The sequence below is a fragment of the Corella eumyota genome, chromosome 3, assembly GCF_963082875.1.
Source record: "Corella eumyota chromosome 3, kaCorEumy4.1, whole genome shotgun sequence".
Taxonomy (NCBI): Eukaryota; Metazoa; Chordata; class Ascidiacea; order Phlebobranchia; family Corellidae; genus Corella; species Corella eumyota.
The window spans coordinates 18,064,428-18,081,021 of record NC_137492.1 but is presented as its reverse complement, the minus strand read 5'-3'; the positions used below and the strand labels follow the sequence as shown (position 1 = coordinate 18,081,021).

Here is a 16,594-nt window from a genome sequence, read left to right as displayed (position 1 = left end):
AGGAACGTCACAATCAAAAAGTTGCAAATGTAAACAATAAAAAAAACCTTTGCACGTGTTTTTTTTAAAGTATAACAATTTGAATTAAACATTTTTGTCCCCTTCTTTTTCTTTAGAACAATCAAGCAATCAAGGGTGGTAAAATTAATGCTATTGTATTTTAGCTGTTGGTTCAAAGTCCGTTTGTAATAAAACGTCATTTTAATAATTTATTTGTTAATATTTAACTAATTTAGCGTAAATGCAACAACGTTTAAATTGGCTAGGACTTAGGCTGGGACTGCATTCTAATATATGACTTCGTATCTTGTTGTATTTGGTGTATTTGCAACAAGTAGGGATGGGTTTAATTAAAAAAATTTCAATTTGCGTTGGAATATTTTCTGTTGTATTTGCTTATATTGTTCATTCACCCATTCCTGCTGAGGTCCCAGATCAAATTCTTTTTCAGGGATTGGTTGACATTTTATCATTTTCAGAAACCATGGTATTTATTCACATAATTTTTTATCTCTAAAATTTTTCCAAGTATTTACTTATTTTTAATTATTTTTTTACTTTTTATTTTTAGGCACAAATATCCGATAAAATTGGAATAAACAGATGGTGGGCATACCCAGGTCGATTACCATTACCGAGTATTTATACAGTACCTGAGGGAATGGAGATCGAACATAAAACATTGGCTGGTGTTGATTGCGTGATTGTTACACCAAAAGGTTAAAATTATTTTCAAATATAAATACTTTTTATTTAATTCAAAGTTTTTTAATTTATTTTCCTTTAGTATTATGCTCAATTTTTAAATTTCTTTCTACATACTGCGGTAAGTGATGTTAAAAGTTAGCAGGCTATTTATTAAATTATTTTTTAATGCAGAATTTGCAGCAAGAACTGAGCCAGGTCCAGCGGTTGTAATTTACCATGGTGGTGGATGGGTTTTTGGGAATGTAGGTTAGAAACAAATTTAATTTTTGAAATTTTTTTAGTAACGGTAAAAGTACTTATAATTTTTTTGTGTTTTAGAATCGTATATACCTCTGATGATTCGTTTAGCTGAAGAAACAGGATACAAAGTAATGTCACCAGAGTAAGTTAAATGCTACATTGATATAAATATTCTATTTTTTTAAGTGTACCACTTAGCCACATAGTAAAAGAAGGTACAACCAAAAATAATTCCATTTTAAAATAGAAATACATTTTTAAAATTCAATTTTTTTAAGTTATATTCTAAAATGCAATTTTAAAGTTAACATTTTCACTGCAAAAATAATTAATTAAAATATATTGGTTTTGTTTATAGGTATAGGTTATCCCCTGAACATATTTTTCCAATCCCATTTGAAGATTGTTTAAACAGTACGATTGAGTTTATGTCGAGAGCAACTGAGTTTAATGTTGATGCAAACAAAATTGCTTTAGCAGGGGACAGTGCAGGTAATATATGAAAAACTAAGAATTTTAATTATTAAAAAAGGGAACTTTTAACAATAGTTATAAAGGGATTTTTTAGATAGGCCTATGAATAACAAACTTTTATGCTTTAAAATTGCCTTTCTTTGTTTATTTTTTAAGAAGTTATTTATCTATTAAAAATCTACAACAAATTTAAATAAAATTCCAGGTGGAAATCTTGCAATGGCTATTACAGTAAAACTAATTGAAATGAAAGAAGCAGGAAGAGTAAAACATTCCCCAGCTATGCAAGGTTTAATTTATCCAATCCTCCAGATGATCAATTATCGGATGCCAAGTTATCGCCAAAATGAGAAATTTGTGTTCACCCCCGATCTTATTCCAAAGTTTTGGCTAACATACATAGGGTAATTAAGTTAAAGTTAGAAATACATTACCTTTATAAAAATTAAAATAATTTTTTTTGGGTTGCACAAAGATTTAAATTGTTGGTTCAAAATATAAACGCATGATCAATTTCTTAATAAATTTTTTTTTTAAATCACCTATTTTTTCAGTCTGAATGATAGACTTGATTTGTCTCATCTTGTTATTAATAACGGTCATGTTGACCTCTCTAACAAGAAAATTATAGAGAAAAGAAAATGGATAAATGAAGATAAAATACCAGAAAAGTAAGTTAGTTAAAACCATCAATTTGCTATGAGATATATAAGAAATATAGTAAAAAAAACTAATTTTTTCTCGTAAAAATATAACAGATAATTATACACTGTTCAATTGAAAGATTTTTTTATGTTTGAAAATGCAAAAAAATAATTTAATGATAAATAAACCTAGGTATAAAAAGAGACCCCTCAACCCCAATCCATTCGGGGGGGTCGTCAAAGATTTTTCGGAACTGGACAAAAAGATCCAGAAACTTTTCACAAGTAGACTTCTGGATACCAGGATCGCCCCGTTGTTAGTGGACGATGAAATGATATCGAAACTCCCTGAAACCCATGTGCTAGTCTGTGAATACGATTCCTTGAGAGATGATGGGGTAAAATATAATTTTTATTTTGAAAAATAAATATGTAAGTTTAGCATATATCTAATGTGACATTTTTTTTTCTTTTGTATATTTAATTATTTGTGATGTAATGTAGTTAAATTATTTATTTTTTTGTATATATCTTTATCCTCGATGTGGAAATGTCGAATGTACGACTTAAACATAGAGTAACATCAGTTACTCCAATCCACTCTCGAGTTGCCTGTGGCAGTTTGGGATATTATAGATTATAATTGCCCGATAATTATGCTGCTGATTAAGTGCTGGCTCAAAAGGAGTTCGTACCGTTTATAGCGCCTTACTCAAGGGCGCTACAGCATGAAATGTGTAGCAAGTGTTCTTACCACTACACCACGCTGCCGGTTTTTTACTGCATTTTGAATTAAATTCATTGGTGACTGTCAATCAAGGCATAGTTTACTAATGATTAAAAATGTTTTTTTCTTTTAGATCATTCTTGCTGAGAGAATGAAATCCCTAAACAAAAGTGTTACTCTACAACATCTACCTAACAGTCTTCATGCTACTGCATCAGTGGGAGCATCATTCCCAGATACTTACTATGGAAAACAAAATTCCATTCTGTTCAAGGCCATCAAAGATTACTTAGCAAAAAAATGAAATTTGATTTTTTAATCTTAAATCTAGTGTTCAGTGTTTAATTCATATATCGTTATATGCAAATGTATTTTTAATTTACGCTTCTGCAATGTAAATAATTTTTTGATGTTTATTTATATTTTAACCTTAATCCATCTTAAGTAATTTTTAATTTTGCATAAAATAAAAAAATTAATAATTTTTTAGTTGTTTTTACTAGACTTGAGCATATATGAGTTCAAAATAAGGATTATCAGCTGTTTATTGAACTTAGAGGTTTTACATTTTACAAAATCAACCTAAACATAAATTAACATGCAAACTTCAAGGGCCAATTATTCTAAGCAAATACAAACAAAAAAGCAAAAAAAGTTGACATAAGTTATACCCCAAACTTAAACAGTGGAATTCGTGCGGCGGTAAAAATAAATGTAACCCAGATCTTTAGGGGGATTCACCGATTCTGCTACTTTTTCATCATTGAAAATCACCCAACGATTATCTTTCTTGATGTGACAGACATAATGACCACAAAGAGTCGATGACCCCATGTGGCTGATAAAAGCGAAGAGTTTGTAGGTCCCGACTCCATCTTCAATATTGGAGGAATCACTTCCAACATCTCCCTCTCCGGATGTTGCACCCGGAGGTTGATCTTCTTCATCATTTAGGCTATCAATGTTGGAAAAAATCCATTCAACAGCCCTTTCCATGCTGTTGTTGGTTGCTTTTAATGCTTTGATGGCTTGGTTGCGTGTAAATCCCATGTTAATAACCATGTCGATATCGTTCTCATTTGGTAAATTCGCTTCAGCTTCGGGGGGTGGGGATTCTGAAGTATTCTCCATCAACCACATCACAGCTGCTTCAGGTCCACAGTTACCTGTGGCGACAACCGCTGCTCTGCATCTGTCTAATGGAAATCCCATTTGACTGATTGCCACTACGGTTTCTTCGTCAACTTTTACAACTTTTGGGCTTTCTTTCGGAGGTTCTTTATCTGGTAACAGAACTTCTCCAGTTTGAGGTCCATTGCTTCGATATTGTGTAAGATCCAATATGTCTGGCATATCAACACTAACATCAAGTTTCTTAGGGACCCAATCGCTACCAACTGTAAATTTCTTTAAAGGGACTATGAGGTAAGGTGGAAAAGTAAGAAGTCTTGTTCTCTTCCGTGCTTCTGACTTTTCCTCTATCGCTGAACTCCAAAAATCCTGGATCACTTCATCTTGAAACAAGTTCTCCAAACACAATGAAAATGGAATTTTATACCGAACCACCTCTCCAACCTCAATCTTTTTATTTTTCTTATTTTCTTCGACTTTTTTAAGGTACTCCAAAACTTCGACTTTATTTGTTGCTAGTTCTTGAGGGGTAGGTAAAGAGAGAGTGTAATCTTGCCGTTTTGTGTATCTGACTTGCTTACTTTGCTGGCACTCATATCGTTCTTCAACATTAAACTTAAAAGAAAGCCCGGGTGATTTGTTACCGTTTTTGTGTTCACTTCTTTCTAAGACAGATAAAAAATAAAGCAAGAATTCTAGTGCGTCTTGCTGTCTGTTAGTCGAAAATTCAACATGGTCTTTCCCAATGATTGATTTTATACGAGAAGGAGTTATCGGTTGAATAATTTCATTTTTTTCATTTGGAATTTCATCTTTGCCATTGGTTATTCCAGCAGTTGGATTCACAATAGCCAAACCTAATCTGCATATTTGTAAAGTTAGATCTGTTGTTAATTCTTTAACTTTGTTCGGTATATCTTTCGAATCACATTCCAATTTGGAAAGCATTTGTTTAAATACGTTGCTGCATTTTGTAAGGTCTGCATACTGCTTTTGAAACTCAGGAATTGTAAATAAAACCTGAAATACTGAGTTTAAATAGCAAGTGTTACCCATATTTTTAAGACCAATTAATCCAGGACCGTTCAGCTCTTTTAACTTGTTCCCAGCTTCTTGAATTAAATTCCATTCATTTCCTATTTTTTCATTTAATTCCAATTCTAGTTCTGTCATCGTCTGTTCAGTTTTTTCCATGTTCATCATGTTGATACCAAAATGTGAGAGATGCTTTGGTAAATTTGGGTTTTCCACCATTGTGTCTTCTTCATAAGAATAGACGTCAGCCCCGTTTGGGGTAATAGTACCCAGTTTTACCGCTAGTGGGTAACCGGTGTCTTCAAAATGGGTAACAGCATGGTTATTCCCCCCAGTACCATCAAAATATTTTCTTCCACAACTAATCTCACCATCTGTAAGATTCAACCACAGATTTGTTGTAAGGTCGCATTTAGAACAACACCAACCACTAGGTGGAACCTTAACCCCATTTTCAAGTTGTTTAAGGTTGTCGGCGTGTTTCGAAACAGGTCGAACTTCCCCATCCCAGGTCATTTTTTCGGTTTCTTTTGCAGCGTCACAAGATAATATCGATGCCACACTTGTTAGAATTTTCTCGTTCTCAATTTGATCCAAGTTGATCTCCAGAAATTCCGGCAACACAACTAGAGTATTGTGCTCTTCATACTTAGGCTCTGCATCCTCATCCAGTTTATAACCATCCTCAACACCGATAGCGAGACGCTTCGGCTTTTTCTCAACACATTCACTCGACGCAACCTTGGCCGGCTCAATTTTCGTTTTCTTAATATGCAAAAAGAGTCGATTATGAGTGATTGCATGATACTGCTCGACATATCTTTGACTAAATCCTAGAAAAGTTGTCAAGCAAACGTAAAGTCCGTTTTCCGATTCTGGCCTGTCGAACGATAAGAAACCCTCCTCTTTGTAAACATTGTCGTTGTAACCGGGTATTCTGACTTTTGGCAAACAGGATGATAAAAAATCCAAGTTGGCCATCTCAAAAACTTGCCAGGTTAATTTATTTATTAAATTTATTAAAAATGATTCTAAACACGATTAAAAATTTAAAAAAAAGTATATACACACAATATTAAATACGAATTTGATTCAATAAGCTTATTAAAATAAAAGCTAGTTTTTTTAAGAAATTTAAAAAAAGCATCACATTTTTGTATTAAATATGAATTAGAAATCCAGTTTCTTAATGTCACGAGGCTCACGCGTTTACTTTCTTTTTGAATGACTATGCGCTGGCACAAAATAAATTTCTGTTGCGTCATATTTTGTTAATGGATATTAAAATAAGGGTTTCCAATAAAAGTTAGAAAACTTTTTCAAAAACGTTTAACTACGTAATAAATCGTACAAATCAACCGTATTTTAAGATAAACAACCGTATTTTAATTCACCATTTAAACGTTATGATTCAATCTATGTCCAGTTTAATGCACTATTTCTGCACACTTTGTCTTAGAAATTTATTATTGGAAGCCCTAATCATATTTTTCGTCAACATTATTTTGTCAAACCCTTTATTGTTTATTTTATAGATTTATATCACAATGGTGGTATATTAATAGATCGAATAGGCGTAACAAAAAGCAATCCTTCAATAGTTTATACTGTGCAATTATAAAATCTATGTTAACTTTATTTGGTTGTTTATTTAGATACTAGGTATTTACCAAATACTAACGTTTGTCTGTTAGTAAGTCTTCAAAATCTGAAAATGTCAAATTATGATGCGTATTTACGATCTAATATGCACGGCAAATATAGCCAACTGGATGCAGCAAAACAAGACGCAATGAACACAATTCGCCACTACAAGGACCTTAAACCTAAAGTCGATCGATTTATGTATAACGACGGTTCTAGTAAACAGCTTATTAATTTAAGTGGCACAATTCCTGTAATGTATAAGGGCACGACTTATAATATCCCTGTTGCTATTTGGTTACAAGAAGCTCACCCACAACTGCCCCCCATGTGTTTTGTTAAGCCAACCAGTACAATGCAGGTTCGACAGGGAAAGCATGTTGATGCAAATGGAAGAGTTTATCTGCCATATCTAAGTGATTGGCGGCAAGGTTCTCACAACTTGGTTGGATGTATCCAAGTCATGGTTGCAATTTTTAGTGAAGAGCCCCCAGTGTTTTCTAAAGCAGCTGCACCACCAAGACCTACCCCTCCGCAACCCCAAAGAGGTGGTTACCCACAACCCATGCCCGGTCAACCATACCCAGGTGCTTCTAGACCAGGAATGCAACCATATCCACCAGCAGCAGGTAGTTACCCTCATCCAGGACAACAATCAACCCCTTATCCCCAACAATTTACAGCACAAGGGCCCCCAACAAGTTCATACCAACCACAATATATGCCCCCTAATTCAACTCCTTATCCGAACGCAAACCAAGCAACTCCATACCCAAGTTACCCTGGGGCTGGATTCCCAACAACGACAGCTAATAACCAACCCCCTGCCCCCTACCCCACACAGCCACCAAAACCAAAGGAATCTAATATAGACGATCAGATGATCAAAGCATCATTGCTCTCTGCAGTCAACGATAAACTGAAAAGAAGACTTAAAGATACTTCAGTACAAGCCGAGGCTGAAATGGGACTTCTTAAACAAGCCGAGAGAGAATTAAAAGCAGGCACAGAAAAACTGGATACAATCACAGGTCGGATTGAACAAGAAATCCAAGAGGCCGACACTAATCTCATAATTCTTCAGCAAAAAAATGACGAGCTTGAGAAAGAATTGGATAACTTACAACAGCGTCAAGATAACCTCGAAGTCGACGAAACTGTGATGGCTACAACTCCTGTTTACAACCAAATCGTGACAGCTTTTTCCGAAGAACAAGCACTCGAAGATACCATATACTACCTAGGAGAAGCCCTGCATAAGGATGTGTTAGATTTGGACTTATTCTTAAAACACGTTCGTTCTTTGTCAAGACAGCAGTTTATGCTTAGGGCCGTTATACAGAAGGCTAGAAACGTATCTGGTTTAGCAAATGTTTATTGAACCATGTGTTTTTTCTCTAAATACTGCGAAAGGAAGCGCAAACTGCTTTTGATAGTGCGATAAAAAAAAGAAAATTTATTTAAGTTTATAAGTTTATTTATTCGTAATATGTTTAAAGACTGCAATCAGTTTAATTGTAACGCAAGCATGAGTATACTATTTATACTTAACCCTTTTTAATTTTTCAGGGTAAGTAGAGCATGCAAAATCCAAAAGTGGTTTTATTTTCTTCCAATTTTCCCTTTCCTTTATTTTTCTATTTAACTGGTGAAGATCTATAATAAAAAATGGTTACATTAACAGTTTATAATACTTATAATTTAAAGACACAAATTAACTTACTTTTGCGCAACAATGCACATATAGTTTTGTAATCGTCATAATGTAAAAGAAACTGTTTTAAAAAGGTTTTGTAAAATATCCATAAAACCATATTTTTGTTCGGAAATTTTTGATCTAAACAAAAAAAACAAATTTTTAATTTTGTAGTTTTCTTAAATAAATGCAATTTTTGTATATTAAATTTCGATAATGTAATTTATGAAAACCTAATTATTCAATAAAAATAATATTCATCATAGTTTTTTTGTTAATTTTGTGATTTTACATGGGAAATTTTTTCTGATCACAGCTAGCACCCTGCAGGTTGCAATTCTTTGTATACAATGTACAGACTTCGAAGGAAATAAGCAGGATCTTTCACTGTAAGGTTTATTGGCATCATGAGCAAGCCATAATAGAGTGGAAAGGCAAGCAAGGTCATGTAGGTTTTTAAGGATATATAGCTTTGAGTTGACCTGGTAAAAAAATGTTTGTATTAATAATTAAAATCCTGTATTTTTAAAAAAATCTGGTGGTGTCCATACTTAATGATTAAATGACTTTTTTGAAACCTAGGGTCCTGTGTTTGATACCCATTGGTAGTTGTAATATATTTTTTTGTGTAAATCTTTATCCTCGATGTGGGAAAGTCGAATGCACGACTTAAACATAGAGTCCCCAGTCTCGAGTTGCTTGTGGCAGTTTGGGATATTATAGATTATAATTGCCCGATAATTATACTGCTGATTAAGTGCTGGCTCAGCAGAAGTTTATACCGTTTATAGCGGCTTACTCAAGGGCGCTACAGCATAATAGCAGTGGGGATTGAACCCACGACCTTATGTGTGGTGTAGCAAGTGTTCTTACCACTACACCACGCTGCTGGTTATCAGTAGGTATAATACGTTTAATGTAAAATCAAAATCAATGCTATTTTAAACTGTTTAATATTATGGTTTACAAAATTTAGTATACAACCTAAAGTTTGTAAAAATTAAAATATATTAACTTAAAATTTGGATTAATATTTAACTTTAACAAAATGATTTACTTTTCTGTCAAAACATAGTGGAATGATTCTTAAATTAATGCTTGAATACATAGCATATGATGAAGGATATTTTTCATTTTTGGTTGTAACCGACATACAGTCTCGAATGTTGCCAATTAAATAATGTTTTTCGAAATCAAGAGATACTCCAGCAACATGCGGAATATCTAAATGTTTTAATGAGCAATAATTAAATGTGCAAACATAGGGTAATAGAAATGATGATTTATATAAACAGTAAACAGTTAAATACTTACTTTTTGTCACTTTATCGGTTTTAGTAGTCTTTTTTGTGTTACAATAAACTGCTTGTGGAAACAACAGACCATACCACGGAAATGTATTTTTGTTTTGCAGTTTGTTTATTGATTCATCTGCAAAACAACAACATTGTTTTTTGTTTATTTACATGATAAAAAATAATTTTTTTTTTCTTTTTTGTTTTTTGACAAAAAAATAAATAACTGTTTATTTGACTCACCTTCTTGTAATTTGGAATCTATAAATTGAAAATTCACTAAAGATTTTTTTTGGTTAACACAGCATCCAAATTCTGGAAATCCGATATGCATAACTCTAAAGATTAATTATTATTATTTTTTTTTGGATATATCTTTATCCTCGATGTGGGAAAGTCGAATGCGCGACTTAAACATAGAGTAACATAAGTTACTCCGACCCAGTCTCGAGTTGCCTGTGGCAGTTTGGGATATTAGAGATTATGATTGCACAATAATTATACTGCTGATTAAGTGCTGGCTCAGCAGGAGTTCACACTGTTTATAGTGCCTTACTCAAGGGCACTACAGCATGAGATCAGTGGGGATTGAACCCACGACCTCATGTGTGGTGTAACAAGTGTTCTTACCACTACACCATCCTACCAGTATTATAATTAAAAATAACAAAAAAGTAAATTAAATCTATACATAATAAAGCTAAATGAAAGATAAATATATTTAAGTCCAATTTATAGGCCCACAAAATAAATATAACTAGCATTTGTGGTGTGTGAAAAAGTTATTGAGGGCAAATATTATTTGAGAGTTGCAACCATTTAAAAAATCCTGACCATAGGGTTGGCTATTGACTAGTTTATGTAACAATGCTAATAAAAAAACAAATAAACACTACCTACCTTACAAATTCTTCTACTTCTAATTGATTTACAGAAACAAATAAAAAATCATCAACATATCTCATCAACAATCGAGCAGAAGTTGGAGTTTTAGCTGAAAATAAAAATTAACAATTAAAACAAATATTAAAATGAAAATAAACTATATTTTGGGATCTAACTTTTCATGTTTTGTGCAAAATGTAGTAGGTGGCTGTTTTCTAAGTGAGCATAAAAGAAATCGCATAAAATTGAGGACAACTCCCAGCCTTGTGGAATGCCACTTAAACGAATAAAGCTCTAAAATACAAAATATAAAAAATTTGACCATTTTTGTGGTTCCTTAAAAATAAGAGCAAAATTGATACATAAAAATATTTAGCAACTACTGGTGCATTACAAAAGTTAATTAACACATTAAGATATACCGGCAGTGTGGTGTAGTGGTTAGAACACTTGCTACACCATATGAGGTTGTGGGTTCAATCCCCACTGCCTTATGGTTTAGCGCCCTTAAGTGAGGCGCTATAAACAGTATAAACCCCTGCTAAGCCAACACTTAATCAGCAGCATAATTACCGGACAATTATAGTCTCTATAATATCCCAAACTACCACAGGCAACTCGAGACTGGGTCAGAGTAACTGATGTTACTCTATGTTTAAGTTGCAGATGCGTTCTTCCCACATCGAGGATAAAGATATATACAAAAAAATAAATACAATGTATAAAAATATTTAATGGGCCTACCTTGTTTAATATTGAAATAGTAATTGTGGATAAAAATTCTTTTATAAAATTATAGATTTTTGAAAAATAGTCTCCTATTATTTCTCCAGCACCAAAATGTCCAAAATACTAAAAAAAAATTAATTTATAAGTCAAAATTACTTTAAATACTCTGTGCTATAGAAAATAAAAATACCTTTTTATGGAAGACGTTAAGCTTTATGTTCCGGCTTCTAAAAATAAATTTTGCATTTACTTCAGCTAATACAGGTTATCACAATTAAAAAATATTTAAAATTTAAATAAATTGTATTTTTTTACCGATCGAGGACAAATTTAACAATTTCCATCAATTTTTCTGTTGGTATTCTATCAAAACATTGCTTAATATCAACCTGAACAAAATATTTCTTTTTTTTTTGTATATATTTTTATCCTCGATGTGGGAAAGTCGAATGCGCGACCTAAACATAGAGTAACATCAGTTACTCCAACCCAGTCTCGAGTTGCCTGTGGCAGTTTGGGATATTATACATTATAATTGCCCGGTAAATATACTGCTGATTAAGTGTTGGCTCAGCAGGAGTTTGTACCGTTTATGCGCCTTACTCAAGGGCGCTACAGCATGAGATCAGTGGGGATTAAACCAACGACCTCATGGTGGTGTTGCAAGTGTTCTTATCACTACACCACGCTGCTGGTTTCACAATTATTTTGTTGCTAAATTACATAACCGATACAAAATGAGAATATATTTACTTTGGCAAAATATAAATTGTGGTTGGTATCATTGTTGTTTTGCATTAGTTGGCAACGCTTCCAAAATTGTCTCCATTTTTTGTGGATCCCACTTATACCATTAGTTGTACATCCCATCAATTTTGGGCATTTTTCTTTGATTGTTTGAAAGATTTTGAGATAACGAAGGCATAAAATCTAAACAACAAATATTTTTTTAATTAACCGGCAATGCGGTTTTATAGTCGAACCATTTGGATTCACTACATGAGGTCCTTGGTTTGATCCCCACTGTTCTCATGCTGTAGCACTCTTAAAAAGGCGCTATAAACGGTATGAACTCCTGCTGAGCCAGAAATTAATCAGCAGTATAATTACCGGGCAATTATAATCTATAATATCCCAAACTGCCACAAGCAAATTGAGACTGGGTAGGAGTAACTGATGTAACTCTATGTTTAAATCACGCATTCAACTTCTCCACATCGAGGATAAAGATATAAACAAATGACACCTTTTCTTTTAATTTTTTGGTATGACATTTTTTCATTTAATTTTTTTGTTAAAAAAAATATATATTTTACATGAGATGGACTTTTTCTAATCATTCTCTTCATGATCGGTCTTAATCCACTTTCTTTGGGCAAAAATCGAACAGTGAAAACAGATTCTTGGTCAATTTTGTATGACATAGGTGCAGGTGCCCATATATTTTTATTAATAAGTGAAGCAATTCCGCAATTCACTCCAGCAAACCAAACCTTTTTTCTATAGTACAGCAAACTAAAAAGATAAAGTAATGTTTGAATTTTGTAAGTTTTTCTATTTTATTGTTAGTGTTAAACCCTGAACTTAGTATAAAGTTAAACAACCTTATATTACTAAAAGTTACACCATAGGTTTTATTTAATTATGATGTATTTTGTACCGATTTCTGTAGTCTGCATGGTCAGTTATGTAGAAAAATTTCCGTAAAATCACAAAAATTACATCCATGAAAATCCAAGTCATAAACTTGCACAGTAATTTCTCTGATTCCTGCCCATCTTGAAATAATTAAATATAGTTTTTTTTTTAATTACAGGCAGCGTGGTCTAGTGGTAAGAACACTTGCTACACCACACATGAGGTTGTGGGTTCAATCCCCACTGCTCTCATGCTGTAGCGCCCTTGAGTAAGGCACTGTAAATGGTATAAACTCCTGCTGAGCCAGCACTTCATCAGCAGCATAATTATCGGGCAATTATAATCTGTATAATATCCCAAACTGCCACAGGCAACTTGAGACTGGGTCGGAGTAACTGATGTTACTCTATGTTTAAGTCGGACATTCGACTTTCCCACATCGAGGATAAAGATATATACAAAAAAAAAAACACTAATAAATATTTAGCCAAATTTTTATTTTTTTTAAATTTAAAGTTTACAATTATTTTTATACACTTACCTGTAAGCCAGGGGATTTCTGAAATATTGAACCCCTTGCACAAATGGCCAGCAAATAATTTATCATATCTTCTTAAACTGATTAAATACTTCACTTTTTTGTAAAAATGTTTCTCATTTTGTGTAGACCCCCACACCAATTTTGTAGGAAAATATTTTGATAAAACTGATTTTAAAAATAAGAACACCTAAATAAATAAAAACCTTTAATATGATCTTACAATTTTTTGTTAAAAATAATACTTTAAATAATAAAAATTTTAAACTAACAGTTAAACTTTAAAGTTAGATTAGTTAAAGCTGCCTAAAAGTACAACCATAAAAGCCTTGTGGTATTTTTCATGGTGAATTCAAAAATATTAGTTATAAGAATAATGATTATTTATATACTATTTTACGGTCGAGATTATGTATTTTAAATTGGCACAAAATTGGTTCAAAGTCATGGAAATTTTAACTTCACGATTAACCAACTGGTTAAAAATTAACGAATTCATGTTGACTTTCTACGACACTAAATCAACTTATCGATGGTTTTTTTAAAAAGTTTTTTTTTTTATTTACAATTACAAAAGTTATCGATTGTGAAAACAAATGCAATATATTTAACATATATATATATAATTTTTAAAAAATAGGGAGAAGAGTGTAGTCCAAAAAATGATTAAAAAAAACATGACAATAAAAAGATCATGACCTGGTCACACTTATGTTACATTTGTAACCCTAACATGCAATTGTTAACCTATTTCAAATCCCAATTGAATTATTACATCAGCATTATATAATTATTACATCACCCCTTTATAAAATCTTCTGAAACAAAAAATTGATTAGTGTATATATATTTTATTAAAAAAATATAAGAATGAGGGTGATTCTTGTGTTATGTTTTATTTTTTTGCTGAAGAGTTGTATTGCAAATATGGTAAGTAACAATATTTATTGAATGATAATTTCGTTTTCAAACATCAACAAAAAGTAAAATACTTTTACATAAAAAATTTGTTTTAGGGATTCGGGAAGTTGTGTTTAATTAAAAAGAACGAGACTATGTCCAAAGGACTGTGTCCCCCTTACACAAGATATGAAAAAACCAACCACAGCTGCCTACCCTGTATTGCTAACACATTTACTAACTGTATTGCATCATGTAATTCAGGGTGTCACTATCCTTTTTTGTAAGTTTAAATATTAAAAAAAAAGGAAATTTTATTGATGTTGAGTATTTTCAATTTATCTTTTAATCTTAGTGAGTGTGAACGAATAATAAACGAAATAAAACCTACAAGCAGTCAATCTTTGGTTGGGAGCACATCTTTATTAGTTAAAATAGTTTCAACAAGACAAAAAACTGCAACGACAACGAAAGGTACCAACCCACAAACAATATCTTCTACTTCAACGGCACCAGTGGAACAAGTAAAATTTTTATATTTTTAATTTATGTTGAAATTCTATTTAAGCAAAATAAATAACTGTGTTTTTTTAATTTTAGATTACTAAAGCCGAAGAAACAACCGACAAAAGAACAACAACAGCATCGGAAACAAAAACAAAAATGCCAAACACAACAATACCACCTTCACAAGACGCATACTATGTGGTCTTACTAATTGTCATATTTACAGTAGTAGCCATAGGGTTAATAGCTTTAGCTATTTTTATCTATGAAAAATTCTTTTCTAGAATATTTAGAAACCTTGAGAATGATGCAAACAGACCACTTCCAGGCGAAAGACCACTTTTGCATGCCAATTTGTAAATATTTCTAATTTGTATATAAATATTTTTTTTGTTTGTTCCTTTATTTAGTGGTTACTCAAGTTACACAAAAAGATTTTTGAATATTGCATGGTAAACAAGCTGTGTCTAACGTAGTTGTTTTTAGAAATTGTAAAAAGTCACTTTTGATAAGTGTAATTTTTATGATTAAAAAATTTTAAACTACTATATCTTCACAGATGTTTTAAATTTACTGCTTTTTGTAATTGTCTATCATCATTTATTATTGCTATTTAATGGACTTTAGTGGTTAATTTTTATATATATGTATGACAAATTTATAACCCGGCACAATACATAACACTGTCGTTTGTAGTACATGTAAATTGTCGTGAGCAATACCTGTCGAGCGGGATATCTATTAGTTTTTCAAATGAACAAACCATGACCGTATTAAGGCTATGGAAAATTTTCAAGGCCCTAACATAAAATGTTAAATGTATATACGTGTTGTATAAAAAAATGATTTATCATGTTTTCTTTTAATAAAAAAAAAACAATGCTTACCTGATGATAAGTACAGTGAAAAGACAATAACTTTTTCCAAATTTCAGGAGTCAATATTTCAATTTTCTTTAAATTATTATAATCCACAAATTCGTTAAACTTTGTAATTGGGCAATGTACATCTATTAAAAACAAGCAGGATTTGGAATTAACTTGTTTTAAAATGGTGTATCCAATTGGAATGGTTTTTCTAAGTCTTCTTGAAATGCTGATTTTCGTGGAATTAAAATTTTGTACAGTTTTAAAAGTTTCAAAGTTTTCTGTGTGATTTTGTAGAAAACTAAAAGCTTTCAAGAAGCTTGAGGGGTCAGAACATTTACGCTTAGACACTGGCTTTTCATTTTCATTGGCAACAAGTTTTCTTTTTCGTTTTAAACTTCCTATGTTTGATTGATTTTCTGTAGTTGGTGAAATTTTTTGATTGGTAGTATCTTTCAAGTTATTTTTTTGTTTTCTAATTATTTGATTTGGTTTTCCACCGAAAACACAACAAACCCATTTTCTAGCTGAAGTTTTTGTCATTTTTAAATTAGCAAGAAAATGACTTGTTGGAAAAATGTTCTCATTTTTAAGGTTTGGTTTGGATGAATTCGAATAAAGACAATACCATCTTGGAAGCATGGAATCCATAGTAACAATGTTACAATCGTATTGTGTCAAAACCTGAAGTTTGGGCTTTATTTGACCACTCTGCTTCTTGCCATGTAGGACAGCCATTTTTCAATTATAACTGTATAAGAACTTAGCGAGTGTATTTCATTTATTTCAATCAGTAATTCCTGCTTAAAACTTAAAATTATTAAGTTAAAAACAAACACAGCTGTAAATTTAATAACAGTTTTATGTTGTGTTAATGTGTTTCTGTTTTGTGTAAAAAAATACTTAATATCTAATAAAATATGCCAACAATTTTGCA

General features: G+C 32.0%; 5 protein-coding genes across 5 annotated transcripts; 3 read left to right on the top strand and 2 right to left on the bottom strand.

Moving 5' to 3' along the window:
• The first annotated feature begins 120 nt into the window (after nt 1-120).
• On the top strand, nt 121-3,255 carry LOC145746321 (arylacetamide deacetylase-like). The gene is made up of 9 exons (XM_082564581.1): nt 121-487; nt 572-719; nt 880-954; nt 1,027-1,090; nt 1,307-1,440; nt 1,628-1,826; nt 1,977-2,093; nt 2,260-2,464; nt 2,927-3,255. Exons 1-9 carry the CDS (start codon nt 341-343, stop codon nt 3,095-3,097), a joined length of 1,260 nt encoding a protein of 419 aa, XP_082420707.1. The 5' UTR covers nt 121-340; the 3' UTR covers nt 3,098-3,255.
• Nucleotides 3,256-3,320: 65 nt separating this feature from the next.
• Nucleotides 3,321-6,019, bottom strand: LOC145746319 (ubiquitin carboxyl-terminal hydrolase 5-like). Its single transcript, XM_082564580.1, has 2 exons — nt 4,913-6,019; nt 3,321-4,786 (listed from the first exon to the last, which is right to left on the bottom strand). Exons 1-2 carry the CDS (start codon nt 5,938-5,940, stop codon nt 3,472-3,474), a joined length of 2,343 nt encoding a protein of 780 aa, XP_082420706.1. The 5' UTR covers nt 5,941-6,019; the 3' UTR covers nt 3,321-3,471.
• A 608-nt stretch (nt 6,020-6,627) lies between these two features.
• On the top strand, nt 6,628-8,522 carry LOC145744658 (tumor susceptibility gene 101 protein-like). The gene has a single exon (XM_082562564.1). The coding sequence runs from the start codon at nt 6,674-6,676 to the stop codon at nt 7,982-7,984; it is 1,311 nt and encodes a 436-aa protein (XP_082418690.1). The 5' UTR covers nt 6,628-6,673; the 3' UTR covers nt 7,985-8,522.
• LOC145745996 (telomerase reverse transcriptase-like) lies at nt 8,088-16,395 on the bottom strand. The gene is made up of 16 exons (XM_082564174.1): nt 15,679-16,395; nt 13,388-13,574; nt 12,869-12,986; nt 12,525-12,723; nt 11,962-12,138; nt 11,524-11,597; nt 11,399-11,435; nt 11,224-11,331; nt 10,656-10,773; nt 10,495-10,588; nt 9,838-9,932; nt 9,614-9,730; nt 9,357-9,523; nt 8,592-8,781; nt 8,327-8,440; nt 8,088-8,259 (listed from the first exon to the last, which is right to left on the bottom strand). The coding sequence occupies exons 1-16, from the start codon at nt 16,393-16,395 to the stop codon at nt 8,141-8,143; spliced, it is 2,631 nt and encodes an 876-aa protein (XP_082420300.1). The 3' UTR covers nt 8,088-8,140.
• On the top strand, nt 14,255-15,151 carry LOC145744898 (uncharacterized). Its single transcript, XM_082562866.1, has 4 exons — nt 14,255-14,314; nt 14,401-14,567; nt 14,640-14,808; nt 14,885-15,151. The coding sequence occupies exons 1-4, from the start codon at nt 14,255-14,257 to the stop codon at nt 15,149-15,151; spliced, it is 663 nt and encodes a 220-aa protein (XP_082418992.1).
• Nucleotides 16,396-16,594: the final 199 nt, after the last annotated feature.